At 42.7% G+C, this 18595-nt stretch overlaps 1 protein-coding gene across 1 annotated transcript in view; it reads right to left on the bottom strand.

The window, feature by feature from the left end:
* The window catches only part of UBAC2 (UBA domain containing 2), a 251911-nt gene that overhangs the window by 171795 nt on the left and 61521 nt on the right, over positions 1-18595 (bottom strand). Inside the window, exon 3 of the mRNA XM_027065152.2 lies at positions 11287-11856. Within this exon, the coding sequence (XP_026920953.1) occupies positions 11287-11401 (115 nt within the window). The 5' untranslated portion in view covers positions 11402-11856. The remainder of the gene's footprint in view (positions 1-11286; positions 11857-18595) is intronic.

Raw genomic sequence — 18595 nt, 5'->3', positions numbered from 1 at the left:
GTTTTAAAATATGAATGTTTCCCAGCCAGGAACCTTCAAGCCTTAGCCTCTCCCTTTCTGCTTACTGAATCCTATCTTTCCCTATCATACTACCATTTAAGGGGTGCCTGAGTGGCTCAGTCAGTCAAGCATCCAACTCTTTATTTTGGCTCAGGTCATGATCTCACAGTCATGGAATCAAGTCCAGTGTCAGCTCTGTGCTGGGCATGGAGCCTGCTTGGGATTCTCCCTCTCTCTGCCCCTCCCCTGTTCATGCTCCCTCTCTCTCAAATAAACATTAAATAAAGAAACTACCATTTAAGTTGTGCTGTAGTATCAAAAAAAGCACAAATGATCTGAAACGACTATTAAAATGCTTCCTTTTCCAACTGCAAAGCTGTGTGAGGCCACATTCTCTTCATATATTTCAACCTAAACCGTGTATCATAGCAAACTGTAAGCAGAAGCAGACATGAGGATCCAGCTGTCTTCTATAAAGCCAAACAGCAGACATTGGCAAAAATGCGCAATAACGTTATTCTTCCCCATATTTTTTTGCTTGAGAAAGTGCAGTCATTTTTCATAAAAATACATTAGTTATGTTATGTGCAATGGATACGTTACTATTATTTTAAAATTAGTTTCAGTTTTATTTTTTTATAATTTTTTAGATATTTATTTTTGAGAGAGAGAGAAAGAGCAGGGGAGGGGCAGAGAGAGAGAGAGAGACAGACAGAGAGGGAGACCCAGAATCCGAAGCAGGCTCCAGACTCCAAGCTGTCAGCACAGAGCCAGTGCAGGGCTCAAACCCACAAACCGTGAGATCATGACCTGAGCTGAAGTCGGACGCTTCACCAACTGAGCCACCTAGTGCCCCTAATTTCAAACAGTTTTACATTTTTCTGTTTCTTAGTTAATTTCTAAAATGGTAAGTACTGATAAATATAAACCCATGTTAGCAAAAGCTTTTGCATTATCTTTGAGAGTTCTGAAGAGATTTCAGGATCAAGATCAAAAGGTTTGAGAACTGCTGAAATAGGAGATAAAACACTCTGAAGTTTAAAAAAAAAAGACAAAACCTTTCTCCTATTTATGTTCAATTTTTCAACATTCTTAACTAAATGCACAATAACTTAACATGGTACACAGACCTTGATTGAGAGTATTTTCAAAGATCCATACTTTGCACATGTACTCTACATTCTGAACCCGTACATATTGAAAGCTGTAGGTTTATCCTCCAAGAAGCAAGCACTGTCCTTGTATGGGCAGCATTGGCTTCAGCTGGGATCTTGTTTGGACTAAAGAGTGCCAGGCCCCACCTCCAGACTTATTAAAGCAGCATTTAACAAGACCCTCAGCTGCTTTGAATGCAAAAGTCCGAGAAGCACAAGTGCAGTGATTCTCAACAAGGGGTGATATTTATCCCCCAGAGGACGCTTGCCAATACTTGGAGACATTTTTGGTGTTACAGTCATGAGAGGGGGCCACTACTGGCATCTAATGGGCAGATGGGAAGCTGCTAAACAATGCGAAGGACCACCTCCCACAATGAAGAATTCTCCTGCCCCAAATGTCCATTGCGCAAAGTTGAAAATTCCTATGTTAGTGTGATTTAACCAACCTTTATCACGCAGTCCCAGATCGCTCAGTGTATATCATTTCTAATGTCCTTGCCTATATTTCCACCTTGTCACTTCTCTAGTTTGTATTATGGAGAACTAATTCTGTCAATCACTAGCAATCATCATTTGCCTTGCTATGTCTTGCTAAATCTGCTTTCTACACTGGGGTAGTAGTGATACGCTTGAAAGAGTAAGCCCCTAGTAGGCCGGGGAGGTGTTTTACTAAATGTTGTATCCTCCCCATTTTGAGTCTCTTGGTGTGAAGGCATTGTCTTCCTTTCATAAAATAAAACACAGCATCTCTAAGGGTTTAGCATTAGAAAGCAAATCTCCAGGGGGAGTCCTGGGGGAAGGCTGTTGACCAAACATCACTGATGTGTGCCTTTCCTGTATATTTCAACTTGCCTTTAACACAATGTTCTTCTCATAGAACAGAGCTAGAAAGAATTTTTCCTAAAGATTAATAAGCAGCAGAGGGGGCCAATAACAACAACCAAAATAAGAACCACGAACTTCAAAGTACCAAATTCTGATCAGTTGATGGCTACAGTGCGTTAAGTTTGTAAGCCACATCCTATTTCCATATTCTGGCTGAGGACCCCCTTTCCAAATTCCCAGGGATTCTAGTCAGCAACCTTTTGGAGGAATCAGTAGATAATGCCTAGAGTTGACAGTCAATCCTTGGACAAAGCAGCCTTTAAGTGTTTTAAATGCATTTTCAGCATATGATATCTATGAAACTAATATTTATGAAAAAATAGGTCTGGAAGCTTTTTAAAGTGTAGTTACATCTTTTTACTGATTTAATGATGTTCTTAATAGATGTTTACTGAGCAAGGAGCCTTTTGGGAATCCGTTAAGTGTATTTTTGTTTGTCACAATGACAACCTCCAATACTGCGCGGGGTCCAGTAAATGCCAGACGCAATCCTTTTACCAAAAACAAAAACAAAAACAAAAACAAAAATACTTGTTTTCCTTCCTAATGTATTTTTTAAAATAATTTTAATGTTTATTTTTGAGAGGGAGAGAGAGAAAGACAGAGTACAAGCAGGGGACACAGAATCCAAAGCTGGCTCCAGGCTCCGAGCTGTCAGCACAGAGCCCAATGCAGGGCTTGAACCCACGAAACATGAGATCGTGACCTGAGTAGAAGTGGGAAGCTTAACTGACTGAGCCACCCAGGCACCCCCCCAACCTATTTTTTTAATGTTTATTTATTTTGAGAGAGAGAACATGTGTGCTTGGGGGAGGGAGAGAGAGAGAGAGAGAGAGAGAGAGAGAGAGAACAGCAGACTCCATGCTATCAGTGCAGAGCCCAACGCAGGGCTTGAACTCACGAATCCTGAGATCATGGCCTGAGCCGAAATCAAGAGTCGGACACCTAACCAGCTGAGCCGCCCAGGCACCCCTTTTTTATCCTCTTTTTCACTCTCCAACTTATGCTTCTTATGCAGGTAAAAGTCTATTTGTATTTATGTGAATCTAGAACCAATTCCATTTTATATGTAAACATGTGCTTGGCAGAGCTTTCCAGGAATGTAACTATTTACTGCTTTGATTGTTATTTGAAACTTACTTAAGAGTTGTTCACCAATTCAAAATTCCAGGCCACCTGCAACAACTCTGCTTATTGCATTTAAGTCACCAGGACCAGTTTCTGTGTATGGCTAATGCACTCAGTGATTCTATAGCTTTCCCAAAGTGTACAAATCTAGCCTGATTTTTAAAATATTAAAAATATTCTTATATACGTGAAATATTTTTTAAAAAGGTGTTGAGAATACTCCATTGAATATTTGAAAGTGTCCATACTGAAAACATAGGTTTTTTTTCTAATTTATCTAGGTGAACTCATCAAGATTAAGTGAATATTTTCTAAAGAAAGACACAGAGTTGGCAAAGGTAGAAACTTCAGAGATTTAGGGAAAGTTTGAAAATCATAGTATTGTCCCTGAAATGTTTCTTTCAAATCTAATCTGAAAGATACAGTTACCATTTTTTTTCTTTTTTTCTCTTCTTTTTCTTAAAGAAGGCAGACTGCCACGTGCAGCACCTCATTTGGATGTGTCTGGAGTCTTGGAAGCTGGACTCCCCTATGTTCTCCCACAAATAGACCTTGAGAGTTTGTCTGGAGGTTCCAGCAGGGAAGCGCAGTTATCGTATACCCTTGACCCAAGAACGGTCCTCCTCTGTCAGGGAAGGTCATCCTCATGGACCAAGCACAAAGCTTCAGGAGGGACGCACATGGAGCAGTGGGGACAACCACCTAGCCAGCCAAATCAGCGAATCAACCCTGGTCATCCATGGGGTGACAGATGTCAGATTACCCTCACATCCTATAGGTACCATTTCTTAACTGAACTGCACAAATGATAGCAATCTGTGGTCATCCGAACAATATAAGAGAAAAATTAATTTTACCAGTTGCATAAGAGGTTATAAATTATGACAGTAGGAAATTTTAAAGATTTCTTCTGTTCTGTTGAGCAACAATATTGTATGTAGAAGAATCTGTGAGAAATCCCAAGCGGTAGAAAACGGGCCGTGACATGATCTACAGACAGAAGAGTGTCTGTTGCGTGTGAGTGGAAGTAACCTGCATGATAATAAATTCTGCTAACCACAAATGCAAGATTGATGGGAGTAAAAACACTGAGTAGAAAATGTACTTGCATATACACAGACAAGAGATACTCAGAGTTGTGAAAATTTTAAATTCTTAAACATTATTTCACAGGACACATTTTTCCTTTTGCAATGTCCTTGCACAACAAATGCAGCAGTAGCCACGGTCAGTGACCACATGGGTTGATAAACAACTGAAAAGTAGCAACAGCCATGTTAGCAAGTCATTGAATTATTCACTGACAGCCTCAGTCACCAAAAATCTCAGTGAAAGACCCACACATCAATGAATCCTATCCGTGCTATCGAATAAAAGATTATTTTGCAATCTTGGCAGTGCCTGAAAAGGAGTTTGACTGCCTTGTACTACATATGGAAATAAGGCGGTATTCCAAAGAAAACTGTTTTAAAATATTTTATTTCGGGGCGCCTGGGTGGCTGGGTCGGTTAAGCGTCCGACTTCGGCTCAGGTCATGATCTCGCGATCCTTGAGTTCGAGCCCTGCGTCGGGCTCTGTGCTGACAGCTCAGAGCCTGGAGCCTGTTTCCGATTCTGTGTCTCCCTCTCTCTCTGCCCCTCCCCTGTTCATGCTCTGTCTCTCTCTGTCTCAAAAATAAATAAACGTTAAAAAAAATTAAAAAAAAATTTATTTCTTCTTTGATACGAACATGCAATCTTTATTTCAATCAATGAAAAATTAAATAGTGATATCAAAATATCACAAAGTGATTTGATACATATCACATGTATCAGAAATGTTAAATGAAGTGTTTAAACTGTGAGCAAATGAGATTGAGATTACTAAAGAGGAAGGAATTATCATGAAATTTTTCAATTTATTTCAATTTCAATTTATTTTATTTTTATTTTTTATTTCAATTTATTTTTTAAATCTTTTTAGTGTTTATTTATTTTTGAGAGAGAGAGAAAAAAAGAGTGTAAGTGGGGGAGGGGCAGACAGAGAGGGAAACACAGAAACTGAAGCAGGCTCCAGGCTCCAAACCGTCAGCCCAGAGCTTGACGAGGGGCTTGAACTCAAGAACCATGAGATCATGACCTGAGCTGAAGTCAGATGCTTAACCAACTGAGCCACCCAGCTGTCCCAACAAACTTATCATTTTAAGAGATGCTTTCTTGCCCAGAATTTTTACAGTTCCAGTATCTGTGGCAGCTAAGGCTAGGTAGGTCTGAAATACTGGTTTGAGATTGTATTGTTAATTTTCATGCTGCTTAAAAACATATAATGATTATATCTAAAGATCAGTGTGGATTTGTAATATCAGATTAGATGATTAATCCACTTTGGGGCGCCTCGGTGGCGCAGTCGGTTGAGCGTCCGACTTCAGCCAGGTCACGATCTCGCGGTCTGGGAGTTCGAGCCCCGCGTCAGGCTCTGGGCTGATGGCTCAGAGCCTGGAGCCTGTTTCCGATTCTGTGTCTCCCTCTCTCTCTGCCCCTCCCCCGTTCATGCCCTGTCTCTCTCTGTCCCAAAAATAAATAAACGTTGAAAAAAAAATTTAAAAAAAAATGATGCAACATATTAGCCAGTTTGTAGGAAATGTTAAATGAGCTAAAACGTGATTTTAATGTGGGACATCCTTCTTTAACATGATTATTACCATATTCCCAACCGCATATTTGGGTGCAGAGGGGTTCAGTGCAGTGGGGCAATTCCTGCAAAAGCAACAAAATGTAATGGAAAGTTTGAGATTTCTTTTAACAGAATCAGAACTTCATTAAGTTTCATCAATTAATTAAAAAAAAAAACACACACACATTTCAGATTACCACCATCTGTTTTTAGCTTGGATCTCACCAAAAGCAGACTTGGAGACAAAGTTTCAAGTTCAAAGTTCAAGTTGTCTGGAAGTTGTCCTAGGGAAGACCAGTGGGAGGGTGGAAGCCAGTAGAGACGAATTATACGACCGTGGGCAAGTGGAGTCAGTGCCCCCAGGTCAATCCCACCAGAGGAAGAGGTGGCTGGGGTACTTGCCCCAGACCCCATCACTCACCATCTGCTCCGTGCAAGTAGCGCGGGTTCTCAGGTTCACCACGTGCAGGCCACCAGGTGAGCGAGCGAGCCAGCGGAGTGGAGCAGTGGTGGCAGGGCCAGCCTATAGGGGTTTCAGGTTTTCACGGGCGGATGAGGAGGAAGCTCCGCTGAGAAATTTGCATATGGAAATGATGGTGTGGGGCTTTACTTGGGAAATGATAAGAGTTGGTTTGCCTGTTTGTCCCCTGGTCTTCCTCCAGTACCCCCGCTAGTCCACCACCTTATTTCTGTAGAGCTTTTTCTTTTTCTGATTCACCTCTATTTCCCATCACATATGAAAGGCTGTGGTCTCCTGGATCTAAGTCCTAGAGATGGGGCACATGCCCTACCATGTGGTGGCATTTCAGAACAGGAGATCAGTTTTCTGTCAAACTTCATCACTACCCCTTCCAAACAAACATAGGAAAGTATTTTTAAATCATTCATCTAGAACCTGTCACATTTGTGAGACAATCACACCTCCTCATCTTTCCCACCCAGACCACCTTCTCTTTCTCAGGGGCTACGTTAAGGTTACTTACTTTCTTATGTCCATATAAACATATCCGGTCTGGTGGTACCAGGCGTGGACTTACTTGCCCCGCACTAGCTTTTATTCTGCTGTGCCTCTGTGCCTCCTCCTTCTGCCCTCGCATTTTTCTATACATCCTGTGTGGCATCGTTTCTCATCTCCTTCCTTCCTTTTTTTTTTTTTTAATGTTTATTTATTTTTGAAGGAGAAGAGACAGAGCATGAGCAGAGGAAGGGCAGAGAAAGAGGGAGACACACAGTCCGAAGGGGCTCCAGGCTCTGAGCTGTCAGCACAGAGCTCCTGGCAGGGCTTGAACCCACGAGCCAGGAGATCATGACCTGAGCCGAAGTCAGACGCTCAACCCACTGAGCCACCCAGACACCCCTCTCCTTCCTTCTATGTATTGTACACACTAACATACTTATAGGTGGATGCAAGCATTGTGCCTCCAGGACGGTCACACCCAAACACCTACAGATGAAAATATGTATTATTTCATTATAAATTTCTTTCCTTTGTTTCTTTATATCAACATGAGGATATTATATTATTAAAACTATGTGTAATATATTTTCCTTGAGTTTCATTAAGGATACTAAAGGCAGAATCGCAGAATATTTGTTATAAAAGTGAGAGTTGGGTCACTTAGGATTGAGAGCATGATGCTAGATGCCATTTATGCCATGCATACATCTGACAAAATGTAATTAGGTTTTGAATAGTCTAATGTGAATAATGCAGTCTTAGGTAATCTTCAAAATTATACATCAGATTACACTACACATAAGACCTTTTTTTAAAAAATATTTATTTTTGAGAGAGAGAGAGAGAGAGAGAAAGTGCAAGCTGGGGAGAGGAAGAGAGAGAGGGAGACACAGAATCCAAAGCAGGTTCCAGGCTCCGAGCCATCAGCACAGAGCCTGACGCGGGGCTCGAACTCATGAAATGAGAGACCATGACCTGAGCCAAAGTCAGGTGCTTAACTGATTGAGTCACCCAGGTGCCCCAAGACCTTTTCTTATACCTTGTTTTTAGGTATATTATTACATAAACAGGAAATATAGAGGCTTTTAATTATCTCAATATGGCCATAGATATTCCATAACTCTAACCATGGATTAGAATATTTATAATTGTACACGCAGAGGATTATTCTGTTCCTTATCCACTTTTCTTTCCCGAGAGTGGTTTTGATCAAGTGGACAGGATCTTGCTGATTGTCATACTGCAGTGATAAAACAGAATGCATTCCTAGGCTTCCACTGCCGTGCTGTCAATACCACACCCAATATATATGTATATATACATATGGTGTTAAACAGAATATATATATTTTTTAAACAAGGAAAGGTGATAGAGGACAGGATGACTCTGGTTTTTATTAATGTTTATTTTATTTTTGAGAAAGAGAGCATGAGCCAGGGAGGGGCAGAGAGAGGGGGAAAGAGGATTTAGAGCAGACTCTGTGCCGACAGCAGAAAGCCCGATGTGGGACTCAAACTCATGAACTGTGAGATCATGACCCAGGCTGAAGTTAGACACTTAACCGACTGAGCCCCCCAGGTGCCCCCCAGCCCATCTATGTTGTTTAAACAAGTTGAATATTCCCCATGAAAGGGAATATTGGATATAATGCTATTAGCTTCTGTTCCCCCAGAAGCCAACTTGAGACAAGGATTTAGGTGCAAATCCCACCTCTGTATTGGGGAGGCAATCCCAGGAAGCATGGGAGGAGCTAGGGAAGAGGGCAGTCAATAATTAGCTAGTTACGGGGGCACCTGCGTGGCTCAGTTGGTTACGCGTCTGACTCTTGATTTCGGCTCAGGTCATGATCTCATGGTTCATGAGATCAAGCCCTGCAGTGGGCTCTGCACTATCTACTTGGGTTTCTTTCTCTCCCCTTCCCCCATGAGTGCTCTTTCTCTCTCTCAAAATAAATGAATATTTAAAATAATAATGAGCAGGTTGTACAGCTGTAGGTGTCAGGAATTAAATCCTACTAAATACCCTCTAAGAGACTGAGCAGAACCACACCTCAACAATGTCTCACCAACAGGCAAGAAAGCTGGGCTATTTGCCCACCAGCCCTCCCTCATGAGGAGTGTTGCTCCTGGGGTTATAAGCCACCTGCACTTTCAGCCTGCTTCATTTACTCCTGCATCCAGAGAAAGCCCTTAGGCAGAGAGACACAGGTGCTTGTATGACAGTCATCCACTGAAGCCCTAGTGACTTCCAGGATGGACAGAAAGGATATGGTTGGGATGCTGGCTGCAGCTAGTAAAAGTGGGAAGAAAGACAGGAGACCAAATTGCTAATTCCCTTTACCCTATTACCTCTTGTCCCAGGACAGGACATTTTAGTAGGGCCAGCATTTTCTTCCTCTTAATGGATATGGCTACCGACTGATACTTCATAAGGGACTCCGCTTGATGTCGCTGCCCTAGATGCTTGCCAACGTGCAAGCAGGATCTCAGGGCATCATCAAAACAGGAAAGATATGCCAAACATCGGAATCTCATCTCCTGACCAGGATATGTCTTCTTCCCAAACTGGTCAGGAGCCTCCCGTCCATCAGAGCAAGGCCAACACCCACCTCCCTCAAGGCTGTTTCAACATAAGTGGGAGCCTATCTCTCACTTGCTCACTTTTTTTTTTCGAATTTAAGTCCAAATTAGTTAACATATAGTGTAATAATGATTTCAGACATAAAATTTAGTGATCTATCACTTACGTACAACACCCAGTGCTGATCCCACCAAGTGTCCTCCTGAATGCCCCTCACCCATTTAGCCCATCCCCCACCCACAACCCTCCAGCAACCCTCAGTTTGTTCTATGTATTTAAGAGTTTCTTATGGTTTGTCTCCTCACTTACTCAGTTTTTAAAACATGTTTATTTATTTATTTTGAGAGAGAGAGCACATGCATGAGAGGGGAAGAGAGAGAGAGAGAGAGAGAGAGAGAGAGAGAGAATCCCAAGAAGGCTCCATGTTGTAGAACGTGGGGCTCAATTCCACGAACTGTGACACCATGACCTGAGCTGAAATCAAAGAGTTGGATGCTCAACTGACTGAGCCTCCCAGGCGCCCCTGTTACTTTCTCACTTTTAAGACCTACTCAGGCATGTGATGGTCATTGTTGGGTTAAACACTTAAGTTGTGCTTGCTTGTGTGTCTTTATGGACCATTCATGCTGACCAGTAGTAGCACATTGATTCAAATTGATTCATGTTCATGTTTTCAACATAATGCCCTAAAACAAAATGCATCCACATGATCTTTTAATTCTCCTTTTTCCAAGGCAAGATCATCATAAAAATAAGTGTAGGAAATTTTTTATCATTCTTATTTCCATTATTGATAATATTATTGCAAATCTGTGGAAAGGCAATCGAAATGTGCATACACAGGAAGTGTCACCACCACAGCAGCCAATGAAAGAAGAACACGTGAAAATATTTCCTAAATTTCAGAAAATAAGCCGGCAATATGAAGCAAAGTACTCAAAACAAATTGGCTATCAGATATCAGATGCCACTTTTTAATTTTGCTTGTTGACCTTAGCCCTTCTAGTTTTCATGGAAAACTTAAGTCTGGGGCTCTGGACTAGTTGGATTAATTGTAGTTATCTACATCTTCAGCTCCCTCAGTGTTGTTAGTTGAATTGTGTAACCAAAAAAAGCGTATCGAATTCCTACCCCTAGTACCTCAGAATGTGACCTTATTTGCAAATAGGGTCATTCAGGTGTAATCCGTTATGAGGAAGTCATTATGGAGCAGGGTAGGACCCGATCCAGTATGACTGCTCTCCTTATAGGAAGGCACTCATACAGACCCAGGGACAACACCATGTGATAATGGAAGCAGAAGTTGAGAAGCTGGGTCTGCAAGCCAGGGAACACCCAGGATGGCCAGCAAAACCTCAGACGCTGGAAAAGGCAAGGAAGGGTCTTGCCCTGCAGATTTCAGTGGGAGCACAGCCCTGCTGACTCCTGGATTTGGGACTGATAGCCTCTAGGATTGTGAGGCACTGAAGTTCTGTTGTTTGAAGCCACCCAGTTTGTGTGCTTTGTATGGCAGCCCTAGGCAACACTCAGCTTTTTTCTTTAATTCACATTTAAAATTTCTTCTTTCATCTGCAATTCACCTGTTTCCCTTTGCACTTTCTTAATTTCTACCTAGGGAAAAGCTATGCCGAGATTTTACATCTGCCCGGCAACCATAGGGACTCAGTTTGTCATGCTCTTTATAGCAACACCATTGTCCGAAGGTGACAATTTCTCTGATCTCCTATGCCATGTATATGGTGATAAGATCAGGAGCCAAAAGCTGCACTGTTACAATCTTTCCGCCCATGACATCCACCAAATCTAAAATTGCTTCAAGTTAAGGCTATGGAGCATCTCCATCCAGGATCAAGGAGAAACTGTCAGTCACCTGGCTCCAACCTCTCCCCTTCCCCGGTACCAATCTCTTTCATAGTCACAACTCACCTTGAACTCTGTGCAGATGCATCTGTGGTCCAGTCACTAGGACCAATTCTGATGTTAGGTAAGAGGAATTTGAGAGGTTCCAGTCCACTGCTCCGTGATGGGGGCTGAATTCCATGCATTTGGGTTCCTGTCGCACCTTGGGCCTTATATTCCTTTATCAAAGCAGGGACACACCACTTTATGGTCATTGTGTAACTGCCTGTCCTTTTCACATAACGCAAGCAGGGCCCGTTTCTCTTCTTTGTTTCCCTAAGGCTTGGCACAGCGATTGGCGCACAGTAGGGCTTCAATATGTATTCAATTGAATGCGATGAATGAGGGGAAGAAAGCATCAAGCTGCACTTGCTCCTTACTTGCTTCTGACGAGGGGATGGGCTTCGCATTGTCCATATCCAGCATCTACCTCGTGCCCCAATGAATGAGTAGTGTCACACAAGTGTGAATAAAGGATTTCCAAAACCATTGTGAGATGAATTATGTTCCTGGGTGCCTGGCTGGCTCAGTCGGTAGAGCATGTGACTCTTGATCTTGGGGTCGTGAGTCCAAGACCCATGTTGGGTGTAGAGATGACTAAAAGTAAATAAAATGAATAAACTTTTTAAAAAAGATAAATTATGTTCTAGGAAAATCTCAGAACCTCTACTGGTAGAACCACATAAATAAGGGGCTTTAACATTCCCTTTTATGTTGGTTCAGAGATATTATGTATGATAGAAACTGAGGTTGGTAACAAGGTTAAAGTGAGGTGATTGTCCCGATTTGGCAATTGTTTATGTCCTTATGGATATAAACATGGGATTGGAATACTTATTTATAAGGGATTATTCAGCAACAAGCGACCCACCAATGGCCAAAAAGACACAAAAGAATAGCAACCTGAGTTTTCTGAACCAGCAGATAGTAGTGTGTCCTCATGTGCAGGCCAGGAAGGTTCTACCCTGTGCCAACATGCTAGGCCAACTGGGACTCAGATGGACCCTGCATGAGCGAGCCTGACTCGGAGGAGGAAGGAATGCTCATCGAAGTGGGGACATCCTGACACCAAGCTTGGAAAATCCCTACGACCCTATGTCCCTCTGGGCTGAGTGTCCTTTAATAAACCCTGCCTTTGTGCTCCTACATTCTCCCAATGAAAACATGCCCCAGTGTTCATTATAACACTGCTCTCTGGTGCTGGTACCTCTGTTTTATTCCCCTACAGTTGCTCTGTGTAGTATCCTTAACCAGACCTGCTCCACCAGCCACCAAATGCTAGAACATCTGTTCACTATCCTCCTGATTTGTTATTCATCTCAGAAGTGAGTTTTTCAAACACCTTTAGCCTTCTTTTCTCCAGACTAAATATTTCTGTAGTTTTTCAACCCTTTGATTATTTTTGTTCTTTTTTTTTTGAATTCTCGCCAATTTTCCATATATTCTTACACCATAGGGTTTAAAAGGTGTATGTGACTCTATGTATAAAGCAGAGGCATAAAATATCAACGGTCACGACATATTTGTGATGAAAACAGACAAGGTCTAATCTCTTATTCCAGACTTCCTAAAGGAAAAGAAAAGAGATTCTAACACAATCTGCTAATAAACCACAGAGTTAGATCGATAAGGAAAACAATCCACATGAGTCCTTAAGATAAAAGATATCATTAAAATTTTTTTTAACATTTATTTATTATTGAGAGATAGAGACAGACCATGATCACGAGAGGGGCAGACACAGAATCTGAAGCAGGCTCCAGGCTCTGAGCTGTCAGCACAGAGCCCGACGAGGGGCTCGAACCCACCAACCGTGAGATCATGACCTAGGCCGAAGTTGGACGCCCAACCGACTGAGCCACCCAGGCGCCCCTAAAAGGTATCATTTTAAAAATTATTTCATACTATCACTCAGCCATCAAAAAAGAATTAAATTTTGCCATTTGCAATGATGTGGGTGGAACTAGAGGGTATTATGCTAAGCGAAATAAGTCAGTTAGAGAAAGACAAATATCATATGATTTCACTGATAATGTGGAATTTAAGGAGCAAAACCATGAACAGAGGGGAAGGGAAGGAAAAATAAAATCAGATGAAAACAGTGAGGGAGGCATACCATGAGAGAGACTCTTAACTCTGGAGAACAAACTGAGGGTTGCTGGAGGGGAGGTGGGGGGATGGGCTACATGGGTGATGGGCATGAAGGAGGGCACTTGTGATGAGCACTGGGTGTTGAGTCATGAATCACTAAGTTCTACCCTGAAACAAATACTACACTATATGTTAACTAACTTGAACTTAGATAAAATCTTGAAAGGAAAAAAAAATAACAATAAATAAAAACAAAAAATTATTCCAAGCCAATTAATAGAACAACTTTTTATTCCTGGTAGTTTATATAAATTCCAGCTAATGGTCCGTCATGCCAAATATGAAAAGATCAAGGTCTTCTGTCAACAATTCTATTTTAATTTTTTTTAACGTTTATTTATTTTTGAGACAGAGAGAGACAGAGCATGAACGGGGGAGGGTCAGAGAGAGAGGGAGACACAGGATCTGAAACAGGCTCCAGGCTCTGAGCCGTCATCACAGAGCCCGACGCGGGGCCCGAACTCACGGACCGCGAGATCATGACCTGAGCCAAAGTCGGATGCTTAACCGACTGAGCCACCCAGGCACCCCAACAATTCTATTTTAAAAAAATGATTTGGGGATGCCTGGGTGGCCCAGTTAAGCATCCGACTTCGGCTCAGGTCATGATCTCACAGTTCATGAGTTCCAGCCCCGCATTCGGTTCTGTGCAGCCTGCTTCGGAGTCTGCCTCTTTCTCTGCTCTTCTCCCGCTCACGTTCTCTCTCTCTCTCTCTCTCTCTCTCAAAAATAAATAAACAGGGACACCTGGGTGGCTCAGTCAGTTAGGCATCTGACTTCGACTCAGGTCATCGACCTCATAGTCCATGAGTTTGAGCCCCATGTCAGGCTCTATGCTGACAGCTCGGAGCCTGGAGCCTGCTTTGGATTCTGTGTCTCCCTCTCTCTCTGTCCCTCCCCCACTCATACTCTGTCTTTCAAAAATAAATAAATGTTAAAAAAAAATAAAAAAAATAAACATTAAAAAGAAAAAGAAATGATTTGTATACTGTTACCATATGTTATACATTATCATCTTAAAATGTGAACACGAAAATGTTATGTACATAAAATCGAAATAGGTAATTGTGTCTTCTCTGTTTTTTATGGCACGTCGATACACTGGAGTTGCTGAATGACTCTAGGTATTTGCTCAAGTTCTCAAGAGAGCTGGGTGGTGTGTGCAGCTGGGAAGCGCCCAGAGCCTGGGGCCTGGCTTCAAATCCCAGCTCTGTTCTCGACTAAGTGTACACCCCCAGACCCTTAACTCCATTCCTTTCCTCATGTGTGAACAGGGAGTGATGGTAGTAATAATACCTGCCTTTAAGGGTCTTCTGAGCAGTAAATAACTTAATACATTAAAAACAACAAGTGTCCAACTTTGGCTCAGGTCATGATGTCAATGTTCACGAATTCGAGCCCCCGTGTCGGGCTCTGTGCTGACAGCTCAGAGCCTGGAGCCTGCTTCGGATTCTGTGTCTCCCTTTCTCTCTGTCCCTTCTCCATTCACGCTTTGTCTCTCTTTCTCTCTCAAAAACAAATAAACATTAAAAACAATTAAAAACAACAACAACGCCACTTAGGACAGGCCCTGCCCATAGTAAGTTCTTGCAATTATTGTCATGATCATTTCCGTAATTATACTCTGAACGTTAGCAAGGAGGCTAAAAAAGTTCTCAACATTGAGCCTGTCTATTTGTGCCAGAACTCTCATGAGACAGTTGGTTCCTAAAGCAGCAATTAGAAATGAAGAATCAGAACAGTGTGATCATGCCGTTTGACGAAGGTCCCAGGGATGCAGGTTGCGGCTTAGCTCAGCTGCTCTCTCTGTTCCCGGGGTGTGCTAACAGCAAACAGAGGGAGAGGAGAGTTCTCTTGCTCCTCCTCATTCCTCCAGGCCCCACCTCTGGTCTGCTTATCTCTGCAGCATCTCTCACTGGCCTGAGATCCAAATGATGCCTCAAGTGTCCACAGGAGCCTCATGTAGAGAAGCAGCTGGGCATAAACCGTTAACGGACACACCTAGCTTGCACACTAATCACACAGCAATATTCACCCATGGACACAAACGAAAGTACTTTTTCCCTGTGTTTAAAAACACAGGCTCAGTCGGTTAAGCATCTGACTTCAGCTCAGGTCATGACCTCACCATTCATGAGTCTGAGTCCTGCATCGGATGAGTTCATCCTCCGCTTCAGGCAAGCCCCCGCTTCTCTCTCTCTCTCTCTTTCTCTCCCTCTCTCTCTGCCCTTTGCTCACTTGCACCCTACTCCTCTCAAAAAGTGAAACAAAAATTTAAAAAAACGAAAACACAGACTTACTGGATTTGTCTTTCCTCTTCACTCTTTTGGTAGTGACCCAGATACAGAGAACTGTTTTTGGTTGGTTGTTTTCATAAAAAAAAGTCAACAATACAGGCATCTAATAACAGTCTCTGAAGAGTTAGGAACAAGAGGGATTGGTAGAGATCAGTTGAACTGACTAGCATGTGTCCCATCTAAAGGGTTGAGTATTCCTAAGCTCTGCTCAGGATGCCATGAGGAAATGGGGAAAACAGAAATGCAGCCCAGACTTTTGGACTTTAGTAAGGAATTTCCCAATTGTTTAACGTTGGCTCCCATTAATGTATGTAGACTGATCAAAATCATGCTGCAGAAAGGCCACAGGTGCAGGATGTCGACTCCACAGTGCCATGGGGGCATGGGGGTGCCATTACCATTGTAACGTGGACATGATATCAATGGTGACCCTGGAGTTGTGCAACACGGTGGCATGGGTCCAAACCACAGTAAGCAAGGGCTCTCTATATCTCTGAGCAGAGAGTCTCTAAGACACTTTTTCAGACATTAGTGTGCACGAAACCAGTGAGATGCCTGTTTACAATCAGAGTCCTGAGGCTCGTTACCTGAGATTCTGAGGGGAGGCCCAGGAATTTGCATTTAAAAAAACAAACATTTTTAGTAGTCTTAATTTTTTAGAAAAGCTTTAGATTTACAGGAAAATTGGAAAGATAGTTCAAAGAATTCTCATAACCCCTACAGGAGAACTCTCCTGTCATTAACGTCTTACGTTACTATGGTCCATTTGTGGCAAACCAATATTGATACATTCTATGAAATAAAGGCCATACTTCATTTAGGTTTCCTTAGTTTTTACCTACTGTCCTTTTTCTGTTCTAGGATCCCATCCAAGTGCCACATTACATTTAGTTGTCATGTCTCTTTAGGCTTTTCTTGACCGTGACAGTTAAAAAAAGGGTTTTTTTTAATGTTTATTTATTTTTTAGAGAGAGAGGGAGACACAGAATCTGAAGCAGGGTCCAGGCTCCGTGGGGCTCAAACCCATGAACAGTGAGACCATGACGTGAGCCAAAGTCAGACACTTAACTGACTGAGCCACCCAGGAGCCCCTTGACCATGACAGTTTTATGTCTTTCTTTGTTTTCTATGACCTTAACAGTTTTGAGGACTACTGGTCAAGAAGCTTGCAGGGTATTATACCTTTATTAGAACTTGTGTGGTGTTTTTCTCATGATAAGATTGAGGTCATGGATTGTTGGGGAAAATACCACAAAGGTAAAAATCCTATTTTCATCACACAATGTCAAGTATACACACTATCAACCTGACTCATTACTGCTCTTCTTGACCTTGATCACCTGGTTGAGGTCGTATCAGTCAGGCTTCTCCGCTATAGATGTTACACCGCCATTGCTTTCATACTCTCCTTTTTGGAAGGAAGTCACTATGGGCAGCCCACACTTGAGCAGGAAGTTCTGTTCCACTTCTCTGAGGACGTAGTATGTATATAAATTACTTGGAATTCTTCTGCGTGGGAAATTTGTCTTTTCTCCCACATTTATGTATTCAACCATTTGTTTATATCGGTATAGACTCATGGACATTTATTTTATACTTCAGGTTATAACCCAATACTACTTTATTTGTTTTGTTGCTCAAATTATTTCAGCGTTGGCCCCTGGGGACTGGTTCAGTTGGCTCCTGTGTCTCTTTGATGTACCCTAATCAATGTGGGTTTTGAGTCAGTATTTTTATAAAGCTCCCAAGTGACTCTGGTGCAGGTGGTCCAAGGACCGCATGGCCCCCGGCGTGTGCCATGAGCTCTGCTAACCACAGAATCCCACCCAGTCATTGATGCCTTCAGCAAGCGGTAAAGAATAACCCCTCTGTCTGCTATACCATTTAGCAAACACTTACTGAATGTCATCCCCGTGCCTCCTCCCTGCCAGGCACTGTGCTAGATTCTAGCAATGCAGAGCTTGCCCAGGAATTCAGACCTGGGTGGACATGCTCTGGGGGAAATATGGATGTGGTTAACAAGAGAGAGGAAAAGAGTACCTGTCAACCCTTTCACCCATCCCTAGAAAAGAACATATTAAGAATTGAGAGAATAGGGGACATCGGAGGGGTTGGGCTGAAAAGCACCTATAGAAGATTTGGAATTAAGCAGAAAGAAAATGCCTTATCCTCTGAGACTGGAGAAGAGGAAATTGGCTCCAGAAATTTTTACAGATTGGTTGGTGTTAGGGGGGTGGCATGTTTGAGGTCACCTAACCAGCTTTAATTTTCCGGATTAAACAGGAGGCCAGGTCACCCTTTCTAGAGGGAGGCTCTGGAGACACAGTGCTGGAAGGCATTAAAGTTTTGAAATCGTGGTTGGCGGGGAGGGGTGCATTGGTTGCAATCCAGTCAGAAGACAAAACCACAGCAAAAACTTGGAAAGAGAGAGTTGAATATAGAATTGATAACTACTCCAGGACAACTCCAAGATATCACAGAGGAGGCAGCTACCACCTCACCTCTCAGGCTACACAAACAAAGGAAAGAGGTTGGAGTGATTAAAACCTTACCACTTAGAGGGGTGCTCCCAGCCCTCAGAGGAGGGTGTACTGGCCGGTTGGTGATGGTGGGGAGCAATAAAACTGCGTCTGCAAATGTTGGAGCCCCTGGAAACTGGATTCGGATGCTCTTACAGGAAGGCACTGCCCCTTCTGGGTGAAGAGACATTTGTTGGGGTGTTGCTCAGAGGAATCACAAGCAGAAAGAAGGTCACAGGGCCCTCCTTCTCCCTCTAGTCTTGAAGCCTTCCTGTAGCACCTCTAATTGGTAGAGCCCAATGTGTGGTGCACAGGGTCTCAGCCTAGCATCACGAAGCCACGTTGAGAGGCACGGGTTTGGAACTGAGA

This window comes from Acinonyx jubatus, chromosome A1, assembly GCF_027475565.1.
Source record: "Acinonyx jubatus isolate Ajub_Pintada_27869175 chromosome A1, VMU_Ajub_asm_v1.0, whole genome shotgun sequence".
Taxonomy (NCBI): domain Eukaryota; kingdom Metazoa; phylum Chordata; class Mammalia; order Carnivora; family Felidae; genus Acinonyx; species Acinonyx jubatus.
The sequence above is the reverse complement of the archived record's forward strand: the minus strand, read 5'-3'. Positions and strand labels throughout refer to the sequence as shown.